Here is a 14,735-nt window from a genome sequence, read left to right on the forward strand (position 1 = left end):
TTTGACTGGAAGCGAGGAAGAAGCATTGTCGGAGCCCATTTTCAGGCTAGCATACACGTCCATACACATGAACTCGACTTCGAGGTTTTCTCTAAGAACCTTTACTTAAAAAAATACTTCTGGTCTTCAATATACAAAAACTGGTATGTTTACCGTAGCCTTAGATGAGAAAACAAGTCTTTGCAAAGACTGAAAAATTAGGTCTGGAAAAAAAATTGGATATATGCAAGAACTCTGTTATCTTCCTTCCTTTCTTTCTTTTGTTCCTTTCTTTAATGTGATGTTGTTTGTACCTTACATCATTTAATGTTATTTGACCCAAAGGAGGAAGTTTCCACAAGTGGCCCAGCCTCCAGAGAGCTGTCTCTGTGGGAATGGAGACACTGGCAGAACAGAGCGCTGCCGACCCATGCTGTGGACCATTCCCCCCGCTGCCAGCACTTCGTCAAGGTGATGGAGCTCATCGACCGCATGAGGGAGGAAGACAAGGTGAGAACAGGACAGTCACTGGTGAAGTGGCATGTGTAGGCTGTATACCCACCTCAGTGTCTAGGGAATGTGTGCGCCCCCACCAAAAATGAGCAGTGATACATATCAGCAATATAAAATTCTGCTTGGCCTTGGGTCTTGGAAAATCAAAACAGACACCACTACGTTACTGAAGACAACCAGATAATGAATGAGCATCTTACATCTTTTGTTGATCAGTGAATGAATGGAAGATTTAGTGATTTTATTGTCAAGCTACTAGCCAATCTACCATTTAGCATGAAGACAAGTAACTGCACAGTTTAGTCAATCAGGTAACCGTGTAGACATTTATTCAAAGTATTCATCAATTAATCAAAGTTCCCTAATGTTGGACAAAAGGTCACACAAAATGGCTACAAACTTCTTAAAAAGTGGTTGAGGCCATGTGAAAGTTTGGATATTGCATAAACGGTGAATCTGTTCCATAACAGATGAAAAAGTAGGCTACATTTAGGAGAGGGGAAAAGAGACAGACACACAACTGACCAGAAAACAGGCTGAAAGGAGTCAGCTGAGTTGCATGCGAACGTACGGCGGTGATTTGTGTCACAGTGATTTGCTACATCTATTAATTTGAACTGGAAGGCAGATAAGTGGCATGATAAGCAGGCTCCATGGCGTAATTATGGTTTTGGTAATAATAATCGATTTATATCCGACTGTCTGTTTCTCTTTTCAACTGGGACTTAACAAAACACATCAAACATACCAGTCTCCATTTTCACACAGCACTAAGAAACCTCAACTGAACACATTGGCCTCTCAACATTGAAAATGTTTATGCTCTTGCATTTGTTTGATTCATGACCAGGTTGAATGCAAGTGTATCTACATTAACGGTTGAGATTGTACTTTTATTGACATACGGGTTAGGGTTAGCACAATGCACCTGTTTTTGCTCTCTGCTGACCTAGTGTTTGGTGTTTTGTGGTCTTAGCTGGTGGTTGATAGTGATCTTGTTTTTCTGGCAGCTTGAATAGATCGGTTGTATCAACCAGGCCATCAGATCTCTACCGCCTGTTGGAACAGAGGTTGGTTTACTGCATCTACGCAGTCTCTCTGGCTGAAATTGAATTTCAATAGGAAACTCTAGGTTTTGATAAAGACTGTTAAACTGCAGTGTTGTTACGATGTCTGACGTGTATTAATGCATTCTAAACTTGATAAGCAAGATCAGAAGGGAAATTTAGCCACGTGACTCTCTTCCATCACTAAAACATCAGACGCTATCACTTCTAAATATCCAGTTCAGCTCACCTAGCACTGGAAGATCAGTGTGGTTTTCAAAGGATGTTCCAGTTCCAGGTAATTCTGCCTTAATCTCACCACCTGCTATTAAATATGATTGTGCCATGGATAAGGGCTCCACAATTGCGCAAATCCTGGTTATTGGGTCAAAGATTATGGTGAAACTGGCTATTGGCTGAACAAGCCAGAGGGTTCGTTTTTCTTTTTCTTTTTCGTTTTTTTTTTTTTTGCCTTGGGTCATTGTGACCATGCTAGGAAAGAAGAGAACTAGTCCACCTGTAAAAACACAACAGGCTCAATGGGCCAGATGGCAGCTAATGTCTCACGCACCTCCATGGATATATTAAATTCATAGAATAACCAGCAAATGGAGCAGAATTCATATTCAAACATTTGATCATACAAAGTAGAAGTAATTTGCAAACGAACAGGTGACCAAAAGTGAATGATTAGTTTAAATATGTCAAGTATGCACAAGAAAATAGGCAAGGTTATGCAGGAATGAGTGATTATAAGGTATGCATGAATAAATGTTTCTTGTGTGTGTTTGCGTCGGTTTTTCATGTGTGTGTGCTTGTAAAATTTGTGTCAAATGTAAAAAATAGTCCGTTTGGAGGTCTTCAATTTAAGGTGTGTCCATCCTTCTCCTAATAGAAGGGTATTTTGTAGTCAAGGGTTTCCTAAACAATAGAATTTGAGTTCCTCTACACCATCAAAACACTCAGAGGAGTTGGGGAGAGAATCAATGAATTTATCTGCAGTGTAAGGGCGACTATTGTAGAACTGCTCTCTGGGTTGGGTTCAGATAATGAGTCACATGAAACCCATCGTTCGAGAAAGTAATTCGATTGATCGGGCCCTCAGATAAAACGTCTGATTCCTGTTTACTTGACTTTAGCAGGCGCCGAGAAGAAGTGTTGGCTGCTGATACGTGTGGAGTGAGAACAGCAGAGTCTGTGAGAGCTGGGAAAGCCTTTTGAAGTGAGACGTCATGCTTTTCATTGAATTTATCAACAAAGAGTGTTTCAGCTTCTAAGAATATTCTACCAAAATATGTGGAAAGATCTGCTGGGAAATCTACAAATCTAAAAAAGCCTCGGGACGCCCTAACCCTAACCCTAACCAACTAAGACGTTAGTAAATCAGCAGTTTGCATTTACTCTACAAATTCAAAAAGAGGATAAAGTGTATATACAGTATATAAAGCATAATTATACATAATTAATACCTAAACTTGAATCATAAAGCACCCCCCCACTTGTTCCTTGCAAGTGCTGTACATATGTCTGATTGTGTGTGATCAACACTAGGCAGGTTCCATTATCCAGACTATTTGTTTCCATAATGGTATTTCAGTTCAGTTTCCATGGTTCCCACAGATGAAGCCAACAAAGGCATGTTAGCTTTATTTGATGTATGCTATCCCATAGTACTGTAGCATATAATGAACAGCAAACACTCATTCTAGATGTCTTTAGATTAAATGAACAAGCCTGCTTTGTTCTCTGCATATTTCACAAATCTTGTCACTTATTGTTGCTATCTGAACTAGACATGTGGCAGGGAGTACCGGGACAAGTTCAGCCTGTCATTGTTGAATGCAAATCACTTTTTTGTCTTCAGTTTAATCGTATTTTGAAGCAGATCTGTCTACTCCAGCAGCTTCTATTTTTTTTTCCCCCTTAAATTGACAAATCCTCACCCTCCAAAACAATTTTACTCATTTTCAAATACAGTTTGATGAACATTACCACTCTATTTAGTGCTGTTTATTTTCATTTATTCCACACCACATAGACAATTAGACATGCACACTCTCGTACGCAGACACACACATAAACACACAACCTCTTCCCCCAGTTTTGTTGAGGCTGAGCGACTCTCGTCTTACTCTGTGAGCGATGACGTTAGCCATGGCTTACTTGCTTGGCATGAATTTGCCAAGGCCTTCTGACTCTTAGTCCCCGGCCTTAGCTCTTAAACAACAGAGGGGAACAAATAACAAAACGCCCCAATGTGAAACCAAACTTTATTTTTCCTATAAATCCTGCCCCCACATGCCCTCCACCCTTTAACCGCCTTCCACTCCACCAACCTTTGTCTTCATCGGAGGCCATCTTCAGTCTGGGGTGTACAAAAACCATGCTGTGTTTTTCATCGCTCTGCCTCTCTTTTCTCTCTCCCTTAATGACAAAGACACACAGGGCAGGCAGGCCTCTTCTCCCCTGATTATATAACGATTCTCTGAACTGTTACATAAAGCCAGGAAGCTTGAAAGTAGGCCAGGCCATGATGACCTAGATGTACACACACACAGCTACTGGGCTGAGGAGAGGAGACGAGAAAAATGTATCGGGAAAATGTATGTTAGGAACTGGAGCAGGGAAGGAGGGAAAGAGATTAAAAAAACAGAGGTGAAGAAAAGGTGGAGAGAAGCCAAAAAGGCGCACTATTATAGAAATTCAACTTTTCCTCTATTTATTTACGTATATGATCATAGATATTTAATGTAGTCGTTGTGGAGTTAAATTTCAAGTTATTGTATTTTGGAAATTCCATCCTTTTTAACAGGCAGTGGGACTCACTCCATCAACACGTCGAGTCAAGTTTATTTCTATAGCCCTTCACATCACAAGCATGTCTCAGTGGACTTCACAGAGAATGAGCCTGCCTAAATTGAACTAATCAACAATCAATCACAAAACAAAATCATGTAATAGAGTATGCAACAAAATAAAACTCAAGGAAGCAAAACAAAGCACAATACACAAAATAGCATGTTGGTCATAGAGGGATCCAGGTAAAATCACTGCGTGCGACAGGTGTCTGAAAGAGAGGAAAGACAAATAGACAGCCACACACACACACACACACACACACACAGCTGTAATAAGCATAACCCACACACTTGGAGCAGACATAATCAGCCACATACGCACTCATACAGACAGCAGACAGGCAGTGAGTGTAATAATGCCTACAGACCAAGAGGCACCTAGACTCAGTTCCCTAAGGCCGATTCCTGTATTGACACTGTCTAAGCTAAAGTAGGAGAACAGACTGTGCCGGTCCCGAACTAGACAGGGCCAGGTTTGATCATATTACAGTGAAAACAGATAGGTTTTGAGTTTGGATTTGAGGATTTCCAAAGACTTAGCTTCCTTATTCGCAAGAGGAAGTTGATTCCAGAGATAGGGAGCTCAGCAGAAAAAACACTCTTTCTTGATTCTGGGGAGAGCAAGGTAACCAGCGTCTTGTGAACGGAGGGCACAAGTAGGAACATAAGGGGCAATGAGGTCAGATAAATCGGATGATGAAAGCCTGTGTAATGAATTATAAGTTAGTAGCAGCATCTTAAAGTCAGATGTGGTTGATGAAGGGAGGTCAAAATGGGTGAAATGTGATCAGATTTTCTAGTTCTAGTTAATATTCATCACAACTGGACTTGGTCTTGACTGGATCTCCTAAAACTATTGCTAAAATCCTTTCAATCAGGCCAGTTTGCAGCATTTGAAATGGAAAGATAAGATAAGATGGCAAATATCCCATTACTGTGTCACTGAATAAAAGTATCAGTTCCATACACAGATAGATAGATAGATAGATAGATAGATAGATAGATAGATAGATAGATAGATAGATAGATAGATAGATAGATAGATAGACTTTATTCATCCCCTTGGGGAAATTCAGGTGTCCAGTAGCTCACACAATCTGTATTAACATATAACTATGGATTAGAGACAATACACAATAAAAGAAGGTAATGCAGCATGCACAGGGTTAAAAACCAAAATTACTTAAAAGCAAAGAGTCATATAAATAAATAAATGAATAAAAGGTGCCAATAAAAAGTACCACATAGTCCTTGAGGATTATTGCACAGAGTCCAGTAGTATTATTGCACAGTAGTCCAGCAGCCAAGGTCATGAGCCCCTGCCACTGACTGAGGTGTTGTAAAGTCTGATGGCTGTGGGGACAAAGGAACCGTCTCCTGAACCGTTCAGTCCTGCAGCGCAGCAAGATGAGCCGTCCGCTGCAGCTGCTTCTCTGGCCTGCCAGGGTGTTGTGGAGGGGATGACTGACATTGTCCAGGATGGCCTGCACCTTACTCCGTGTGCATCTTTCCACCACAGTCCCCAGTGAGTCCAACCTCCTGCCAAGCACTGAGCCAGCCTTTTTCACCAGCTTGTCCAGCCGCCTAGTGTCCTTGTCTTTCATGCTGCCTCCCCAGCAGACCGCAGCGTAAAAGAAGACACTTGCCACCACCGACTGATAAAACGTGCAGCATTTTACTGCAGACGTCAAAGGACCTAAGCCTCCTTAGGAAAAAGAGCCGGCTTTGCCCCTTTCGGTAGAAGGCATCTGTGTTCAGGGACCAGTCCAGCTTGTTGTCCAGATGCACACCTAAGTATTTATAAGTCTGCACCACCTCAATGTCCACCCCTCGAATGTTGACTGGCTGAAGAGGGGGCTTAGACCTGCGAAAATCCACCACCATCTCCCTGCTCTTGGAGGTGTTCAGTAGGAGGCAGTTCTTATCGCTCCAGTCGCTGAAGGTCTTCGTCAGGTTCCTGTACTCCCCTTCCTTCCCATTCCTGATACACGCCACAATAGCAGTATCATCCGGGTATTTCTGGATGTGGCAGGACTCAGAGTTGTACTTAAAGTCTGCTGTGTACAATGTGAACAGGAAGGGAGCCAAAACAGTCCCCTGTGGAGCCCCAGTGCTGCTCACCGCCGTCCCAGAGACACAGTTCCCCAGCCTGACGAACTGTAGTCGTCCTGTCAGGTAATCTGCGATCCAGGAAACAAAGGAGGGATCCACCCCCATCCCCTTGAGCTTGTCTCTAAGTATGGGGGGTTGGATGGTGTTAAATGCGCTCGAAAAATCAAAAAACATATTCCTCACATAACCACCTGGCTCATCCAGGTGAGAGTAGGCCCGGTGGAGCATGTGGAGGACAGCATCGTCCACTCCAATGTGTTCCTGGTACAGGGGCTCTAGTGCGTGTTTGACATGGGGTCTCAGTAGGCGGAGAAGCAGCTGTTCCAGGGTCACAGCATACTTCACATCATACATACAATCATGCAAAAAAACGTACAATGTAACATATTACGTTATATTAACGTACATATTCCTACATACCAATAAAAGAACGCATTGCACAACCCCATGGCATCATACTGTGCAATTATTGCACTGAAGACACAACCCCTAGAGCCTATTACTGACAAATTATTGCACAACCTCTCTAGCCACATTTAATGTAATATTGCACAACCCCTATAGCCTCATACTACACTGCTGGAAAACATTATTGTTATCCTGAGCCATAGTGTTTTTCAAAACAAAATCATCAAAACTGAATAATACAGGACCCTTAAGAGTCGAGGGGCTTCTCTTTCACTCTTCTATTCATCCTCTCTCTCTCTTCCTTTCTTTCGTGTGTACATGTGTACCTGTGCGTGTCCCTCTGATGGGCACGCAGCCTCTGACCACACCAAGCTCTATTTGCTTTGTTTGCCGTCATAAGAGGAGCATCAAATGGCTTGGAAACTGTTGTGGAAAAAAGATGAACAGCAGAGATGAGTTTCCACCTTGCTGCCATTCCCCCCTCATGCAGTCTAAACAACACAAACACTGTGACCCATCCAGCCTCTGCACCGCTCCATCCGTCCGTCCGTCCTCGTCGTCAAGTTTATTTCGGTCCGTGGCGTCTCCAATCCAGAGACTTAATCTGCTCATTAATTAATTGTCTGCCAGGGGTCGGGGGTTAATCCTGCGTGAATCAAGTGTGTGTGGAGAGAGAAATGTCTGTGTCAGGTATTCCGCCCCCCATTGAAAATTGCTGAGTGTTGAAGTGATAACCGCAGTTAACACTGTTTTACAGTACAGTATGTGACTCCTGCAACCTGTTTGTTGTTTGCCTCTGGGTTTTTTTGCTCTAATTTAAAGATTTGAAGAGAGGTAAACACATACTGTGCCCAGAGCCAGATTCATTGTGAAAGAAAGAATAAGAGCTCTGCTGTTGTTCATTAGGCTTTTATTTGCTAACAACATTAAACAACCCCGCGGCTAAGTCGTGAACTCATAAAATGCAGTGCTTGTGGTCAAAGATAATGGAACCTACTTGTAATCACTAGTGTTTTTATAGATGTTAAAGGGGGATAGTTTACATATGTCTTTGTATGCAAACACAAAGCATTTTCAGTACATTCTGTTCTGCAGCCGGTACAAAGGGTCACTGCTGCTGTACATTGCTTCCTGTGGGAGGATGCGTCCCTGCTCTGAGTGAGTCACAGGCTGTAAAACTAATATAGCATTTATTGAACGGTATAGTTCAGTTGTGTACCTGTCTGTAACCAGCTGAACACTCACATAAGATGTCGTTAGTGAGGAATATCGGCAAACACATCAACATGACGCAGTGCTGGATAGATGTGGCAGAGAGGTTTATGAACAGTAAAGCATTTAAGACCAAAGAGAATCACTTCACAAGCTCTTTCCTCATAATCTGAACAGGAGCACGTCTTCTGCGTTAACATGATGTTACTTACCCACCTGATAATACCAGTTCAGCTTCACAATTAATCAAAAATAAATGAATAAAAAAATCATTTAAATCACAATACTGGCAACTACATTTTCCAAATCACACAAGGCAGCAATTTATTTATTTTATTTTATTTTTTTATCAAAGGGAAAGATGCTTCAAATGGGCTTCTATACAAGGTTTTCTGGTGTTCTGAATCCCTGGCTTAGAAATGAAGTTGCACATCAGAGGAAATTCTTCATATTAAAAGAGCAAATTGCTCTTTTATTACTGTGTGTACCATGCAATTAATAATTTATTTTGTTATCAATAGGCTATAGTAGTCCATTGTATTGGTTACTTGGGATTAGAGTATTTTATCAATCACATTAATATAAAGCTGTTGCTGGGTAAAAACTTTATAGACTTGTTTTCAGCTTGACAACCATTCATTTTTGAGTTTATCCAATGGGTTTTGAAAAGGTTTTATAAACCCAATGGTTGCTGAATTTTCTCAACCCATAGAGGAGCTTTTAATCCAGTTTAAGTTAAAACATGAAAATCACTAAAAGTAAGTTACGAGGTTTTCACCCTACAGCAGCGATAATTGGGAATGATGGATAAGGAAACAACAACAGCTGCACAGACATAGTCATTGTTTACTCCGACCTCACTGTATGGCTTATTGAGTTGAAATGGCTGTACAGCGGGTAGGTGAGACCGTTCTGCCATGCTTAGTGACCCGTTAGTGAAAAGACAGCAGGGTTTTGCCAACCTCATCGACATCAAAAGGCTTCTGTGTGCGTGTGCAGTGCATGCATGCAGCGTGTGTGTCTGCACTAATGCCTCGGTGTCTAGCAGAATAAAGGCTGGAACCGGCTGTTCGTCTGACCAACCACTAACTTCCCCACCCACAGAATACCTTTTATGCACAATTTACCATTGTGCATTTTAATAGTGCTAGGGATGAAAATCATTCCCACTCTCCATTTAGTGTGAATCTTCATTTAATACAGTGACATAACATCCGTGCCCATCTTCTCCTCTAGATTTAGTGCCTCGTTTCTAAGCTCATCTGCCTGTACCTTGGCAGTATAGGCAGTATCTCTCCCTCCACACTCCCTATTCTACCCTCTCTCTCTCTCTCCAGTATGTACCATCTTGCCCTTTTCTTCGCTCCTTATGCCCATCAAGCATCATCTCCTCCTTGCCTCGCATCCTCCTGCCAGGCAGCAGGTTCCATGGCTCCTGCCGGCCCAAGCAGGGAACCACTCCAGATAGATCATTTCCAGGTCATATGGTTTGCACAAATGGAAATGACAGGTGGTGGAGGATGATGATGGGAGTGTGTGTGTATGTGAGAGAGAAAGAGAGAGAGAGAGAGGGGAGGGGGTATCACAGTGGTCAGATAAGTGAATTATGAATTGATGATTCAATAGCGAGAACTTGTGTAATCCCATTTTCGTTGTTTTTTTGTTCTTTGTCAATTTTGATTTTCCATTTTGCCATGTGAACTTAAGTGAGACATGTCTCTTATGTCAGATGGTCGACTCAGATTGTTGTACAACAGGTGGGTGACACAACCCACTAATTGCCACAAGATATTCCCATGTGAGTTTTTCCTGATTACATCTTGGACAGGATTCATCTTGGACATGACAAGCTCTTTGATTGGTAAATTGGCTTCCTTGACTATCACAAGGGTTAGCAAGTCCATTGGCTGATTTAGCTGCCTGACCTTGGTTCTCTTCAGTGTGACATTTTCTTATTTGACTATTATGTGTCTGTGTGTGTGTGTCTGTGTTGCAGGGAGAGTGTAGTTACGAACAGGAGCTCCTTCCTCACCTACACAAAGCTGATACTGTTGCCCACACAGAGGAAGGACAGATGGACAAGACCTCTTACAGGAAGAGACAGAAGAGCACAAAGACCTGCACCAAAACTACCAAGAGCAAACCCAAGCCCCCTCACCCCTCTGTATCTGACCTGGAATGTATCAATGAGGAAGGAGAGAGGGAGAATACACGAGGAATGGGGTTAGTTTCTCCATTGACTATGATAAAGGACAAGCTTCCTGTAGAGCATGATACTGAGGCACCTTCTGATGACATCAGAGATCACTCAGAACCTGAGGCAGTTTGTCCCTTTCCCTCAAACAATGACCGTCCAGTTGCTGACATGGATGATGACTGTGTCATGGTTACTGAGGAGATTGACAGTCCAAAGAGCCAATCTCCAGGCGAGGATATCGAAAAAACAGAGAGTCCAGTCAGCGATCCATTAAATTTAAACCGTATTTCACAGCTGATCACTAAAATTGACAATAGTGAGTCTGGCCTAGATGAAGACATTGAACTTCAGGCCATGTTCTATCTTCCTAAATGGGATTCTGCTGCTCCCTCCCCCACCACACTCCTCCCAGGAAGACAGAGAGAGGAGAGTCTGAGGGTCATCCTGGCCAACGTGGCGGAGCTCCTGTCCAGGTCTCCACCATCACTGACCTTCGACTTAGAGGATTCACTTTATGACCCTGGGCCAGCCGCCGCCGCCGCCGCCGCCGTCACCGTTACATCAATTCCTCCTTCTCCTGAACGAGCGGAGGAGAACCAGGGGCCTCATCAGCCATTCCAGGTCAACTTTGCTCTGGATGTGGACGACGACGACGACTTGATGATGAATGACAATGACGATGCCTCCCCCAGGGCCGAGTCAGATGTGGCTCCAATGGATGTAGAGGACAGTAAAGTCCGTCATGATTCACCTCGTCAGCAGCAGCTCTCCTCCCACTCACCTGCAGTCTCAGAACCTCCGGTTGACAGGGGCGGTGTAGCGGCCGTCAGTCCGAGTTGGGATGAGGTCTTTGGGGACGAAGCACTAAATAATGATCACGACATCAGGGATGACGGCATCAACGAGAAGATGGACGATGAGATTGACAGTGAGTCCTTGGAGGAACCGGTTAATGGGGCTGCTAAGAAGAACAAGGAAATGGAAAATAAGTTTGACGGCGGGGATGAGGAGGAGAACGACAGTTGGGACGATGTTAGGAATGAGGAAATGCCAGACTTGACGGATGATGGTATGGATGAGGAAACGGACTCGCACCCTCCTCACCTCCATGGCCCGCCTCATCCTCAGCCTCCAGATCATCTGCAGGATGAGAGCATGGATCTGTTTGGGGATGACGAAGCCTTCCTGCAGATGACCATCCCAGACATCCCCACACCTGAAGACTGCATCACGCCCAATACATCGCCTGGCACCGAGCATATCGCTAACAGCGCAAAGAGGACACCAGACACTCCACACACACATATCCCCATGAACACACTTGGCACTACACACTTAACTGACAGCACACATAGATTAAACACAATACACATGCATGAGACAGCCAACACAGCACACATTACTCACGCCTTGCACACCACACTCACACCCAGGGCTACAAACACCCATAACACTAAGCATTGTCCAGACATAAAACAAGATAACACAACAGAAGCTGATATATTAGAGACACACACAGCAGCATCAAGTAAACATGTAACAGACAATTCCACAACAGACAACGTAAATACAAACCACTGTGTATCCCCCATATTGCAACAAAACCCTGAGTCGTTTGACAGCTCCCATGACTTCTTCTCGGTGAACTTTGACCTGGGCTACTCACTGGAGGACTCTGAGGAGGATGTAGAAGAAGAAGATGTTCCTGCCCCATCTATGGCAGCTTCTCCCCGGGCTAAAAAGCAGGAAGTAGCGGCTGCCTCCACAGTGTCTCTGCCGGCCATCTCTGGCTCTTCCACTCCCTGTCATAGCTTCCACAGACCGAGTAAACGCTCCAGTGAATCCAAGTTGTCTACCCCCCTAACCCTGTCAGAGCACGGGAAGAGAGAAATGACCTATCTTCTGGCTTCACCTTTGACCTCTAAGGGCGGGGTTCTCCCATCTCCAATCACATCACTGGGTGTGAGGCGGACTCTCATGCCCGGTCCCTCTGGGCCTCGCACCCCCTCTTCTCTCTTCAGCTTGAAGAGGAGAAAACAGGAGGGCGGCGCCGCTGAGGCCGAGAGACGGGTCACGGCCAGGCAGAAGACGCTGGGCGTGGAAGACAGTTTGCGTCAGGAATCTGTCTCTGTGCTCGACCCTCCGCCTCATCCAGGTTGGTTTACTCTGAAAATATAAGATTTTTCAGCCTTAAAGTTTTATGTTGGATCAGTTTGTTTTGCCCCACTCACATCTGAACCTGCTGTCAAGATCCCTGCATGTTTCTGTGTCTCTCCGCCCTTCTCAGGTGACAGTGACAGTGAGGATGAAGTTGTGGTTCATAAAAGAAGACACCAGACCAAGGCCAACCCCTTGTCTTCTCCAGAAGCAGTGAGTAACACTCACAGTTCCACCTTATCACACAAAATGACACGTATGCTAACCAAAGATTTGTTATTCTCTGACTGACTTTTATTGTTGAATGATGGTGAATGAGATGCGTACAAAAGATACTCACTTATTTAATTAATCTGAGCTATGAATGATCAGTTCATCTCTGTGTTGTGGTGCAGTATAACCTACCAAGACGGGAGATATCTGATACAGACGGTTCAGTATGCCTCTGTCCATCATTTCCTGGGTACCTGCAGTTGTCATGACAACCAGCTTGCACTGTTCAGCAGATCAATGATGTGTTGTTTTTTCTGTCCCTGTCTATGCCTGCTTTTAAGACGGGAGCTTTTGTCGAAATATTTTAGCTTTAAAAGATTATAAATATTTTTTGATTCAGTCTCTCTAACATCTATTGACAACAGATCAACACATTGACATCTCACACTGTTCGCAGGTACTGTGTACAGACTGTGCATATACTGTACACATATAATATGTTTTGTCTCCGCTAGTCCAAGATCTTCAGTGATGTGGACTCTCCTCTGCTAGTGAACAGGAAAAATCCAGCTGCTCTTAATATAGTAAGATTTGCTTCATTCACATTATAGCATGTCACATGATTTAACTTAATCAGCACAGTTAATATGGTTGATATCGTTATTCTCCGCATTACTTGTGATGATTACTTGTGATGATTTCCATAAATCCTCATAATAATAATATGCTGTACCATAAACCATCATAAGTGTGTAGAGTAGAGTATTCGACTGATTTGTGTTTGTGATTGTTTTCCAGTCTGATGAAACGGAGGGGGAGGCTGTGTCTGATGATGACTTCCAGAATGACTCGGTGTCCATATGCAAACCCGCAGCACACAGACCTGTGAGGCAGCGAGTCCTCCAGGGCAAAGCCAAGGTCTGTCTGGCAACAGGTGGCCCTGCTGGACGCTGTGTGCTGAATCTGATTTATCTGATTTATTTCTTCGCCTTTTCATTTCACTGAACGCAATGAAGGAAAACGTGTACAGCTCAGGTTATTGTTTGTTTCCGATTCCACTGAAATTTCCCTGCTTGGCGTAGATATTTTCCACTTAAGCCGGAGAGCGGTAACTGTGTCGGTATTTATCTTCTGCCACGACAAGAGCGTGGCAGGTACAGAAGTGGAATGTATATCATTTAATAGTCTTCACCACACATGGCAGACAGATTTAACATTTACCAAAGAAATTACATCTTCCTGCTTACGTGAAAATGTCAATTTTGTATAAATGTCTGTCAGCTGCATGGACGCGTTCAGTATCCGTTGACATTTTCCCATTGTTCCTTTGTCAGCGTGCCGTATGCCGAGGAGGCCGTCACTTCCTGGATGAGGAAGCGGAGCTGTCGGAGGAGGAGGAGGAGGAGGGTGCAGAGGTGTCGTCTGATGAAGAGGATGGGGAAGACCAGAACCGCTCTCTGGAAGGCTTCGTGGTGGACAACACACACTTATCCCAGGGACTCAACGGTAGAGCAGCGAGCTTAACATGGGTTTTTCTCCACCATACCCAGCATCATCAAGTTTAGTTAACATTACATTTGTTATATAGTGTTGCATGATACAGTATGCACTTCTTATTCATTTATGAGATGTTTATCTATGGCTCCGAGTGACTCCGACTCACACATGCAACAAAACCTGTGACGTTATCTTAAGACTTTAATGAATTAGATGTAGGGCTTTAAGTATTTCATTTTGAGGAGGCAGAGGGAATCCTGCCATGACACACTTTGTCTTCCTGTCTGTTCCTCTCTCTACCAGACTCAGAGATGCATGGGGTGTACATGAAGTCAGTGAGAAGCCCTGCACTCGCTGGCAAGTTCAAAATGGTCTACAAAAAGCACCACAACATGGACATCTTCTCCCAGGTACATGGAACAATCTATATTTTCTCTGTTACTCTTCGCTTAGCCGAATATGAAAAAGCCTCTCAGAGTTGATTTTGTCTGATTCATTTTGTTTACAACTCTTACGTATTTACAGATGATGTAAATAAACTTA

The 14,735-nt window shown here is 43.6% G+C and overlaps 1 protein-coding gene across 1 annotated transcript in view; it reads left to right on the forward strand.

The window, feature by feature from the left end:
- The window catches only part of fancm (FA complementation group M), a 54,005-nt gene that overhangs the window by 36,038 nt on the left and 3,232 nt on the right, over positions 1-14,735 (forward strand). Inside the window, exons 13-19 of the mRNA XM_071896876.2 lie at positions 325-489; positions 10,125-12,480; positions 12,613-12,695; positions 13,211-13,279; positions 13,494-13,647; positions 14,049-14,201; positions 14,496-14,602. Coding sequence (XP_071752977.2) covers positions 325-489; positions 10,125-12,480; positions 12,613-12,695; positions 13,211-13,279; positions 13,494-13,647; positions 14,049-14,201; positions 14,496-14,602 — 3,087 coding nt within the window. The remainder of the gene's footprint in view (positions 1-324; positions 490-10,124; positions 12,481-12,612; positions 12,696-13,210; positions 13,280-13,493; positions 13,648-14,048; positions 14,202-14,495; positions 14,603-14,735) is intronic.

This window comes from Centroberyx gerrardi, chromosome 17 (assembly GCF_048128805.1).
Source record: "Centroberyx gerrardi isolate f3 chromosome 17, fCenGer3.hap1.cur.20231027, whole genome shotgun sequence".
NCBI classification, from domain to species: domain Eukaryota; kingdom Metazoa; phylum Chordata; class Actinopteri; order Beryciformes; family Berycidae; genus Centroberyx; species Centroberyx gerrardi.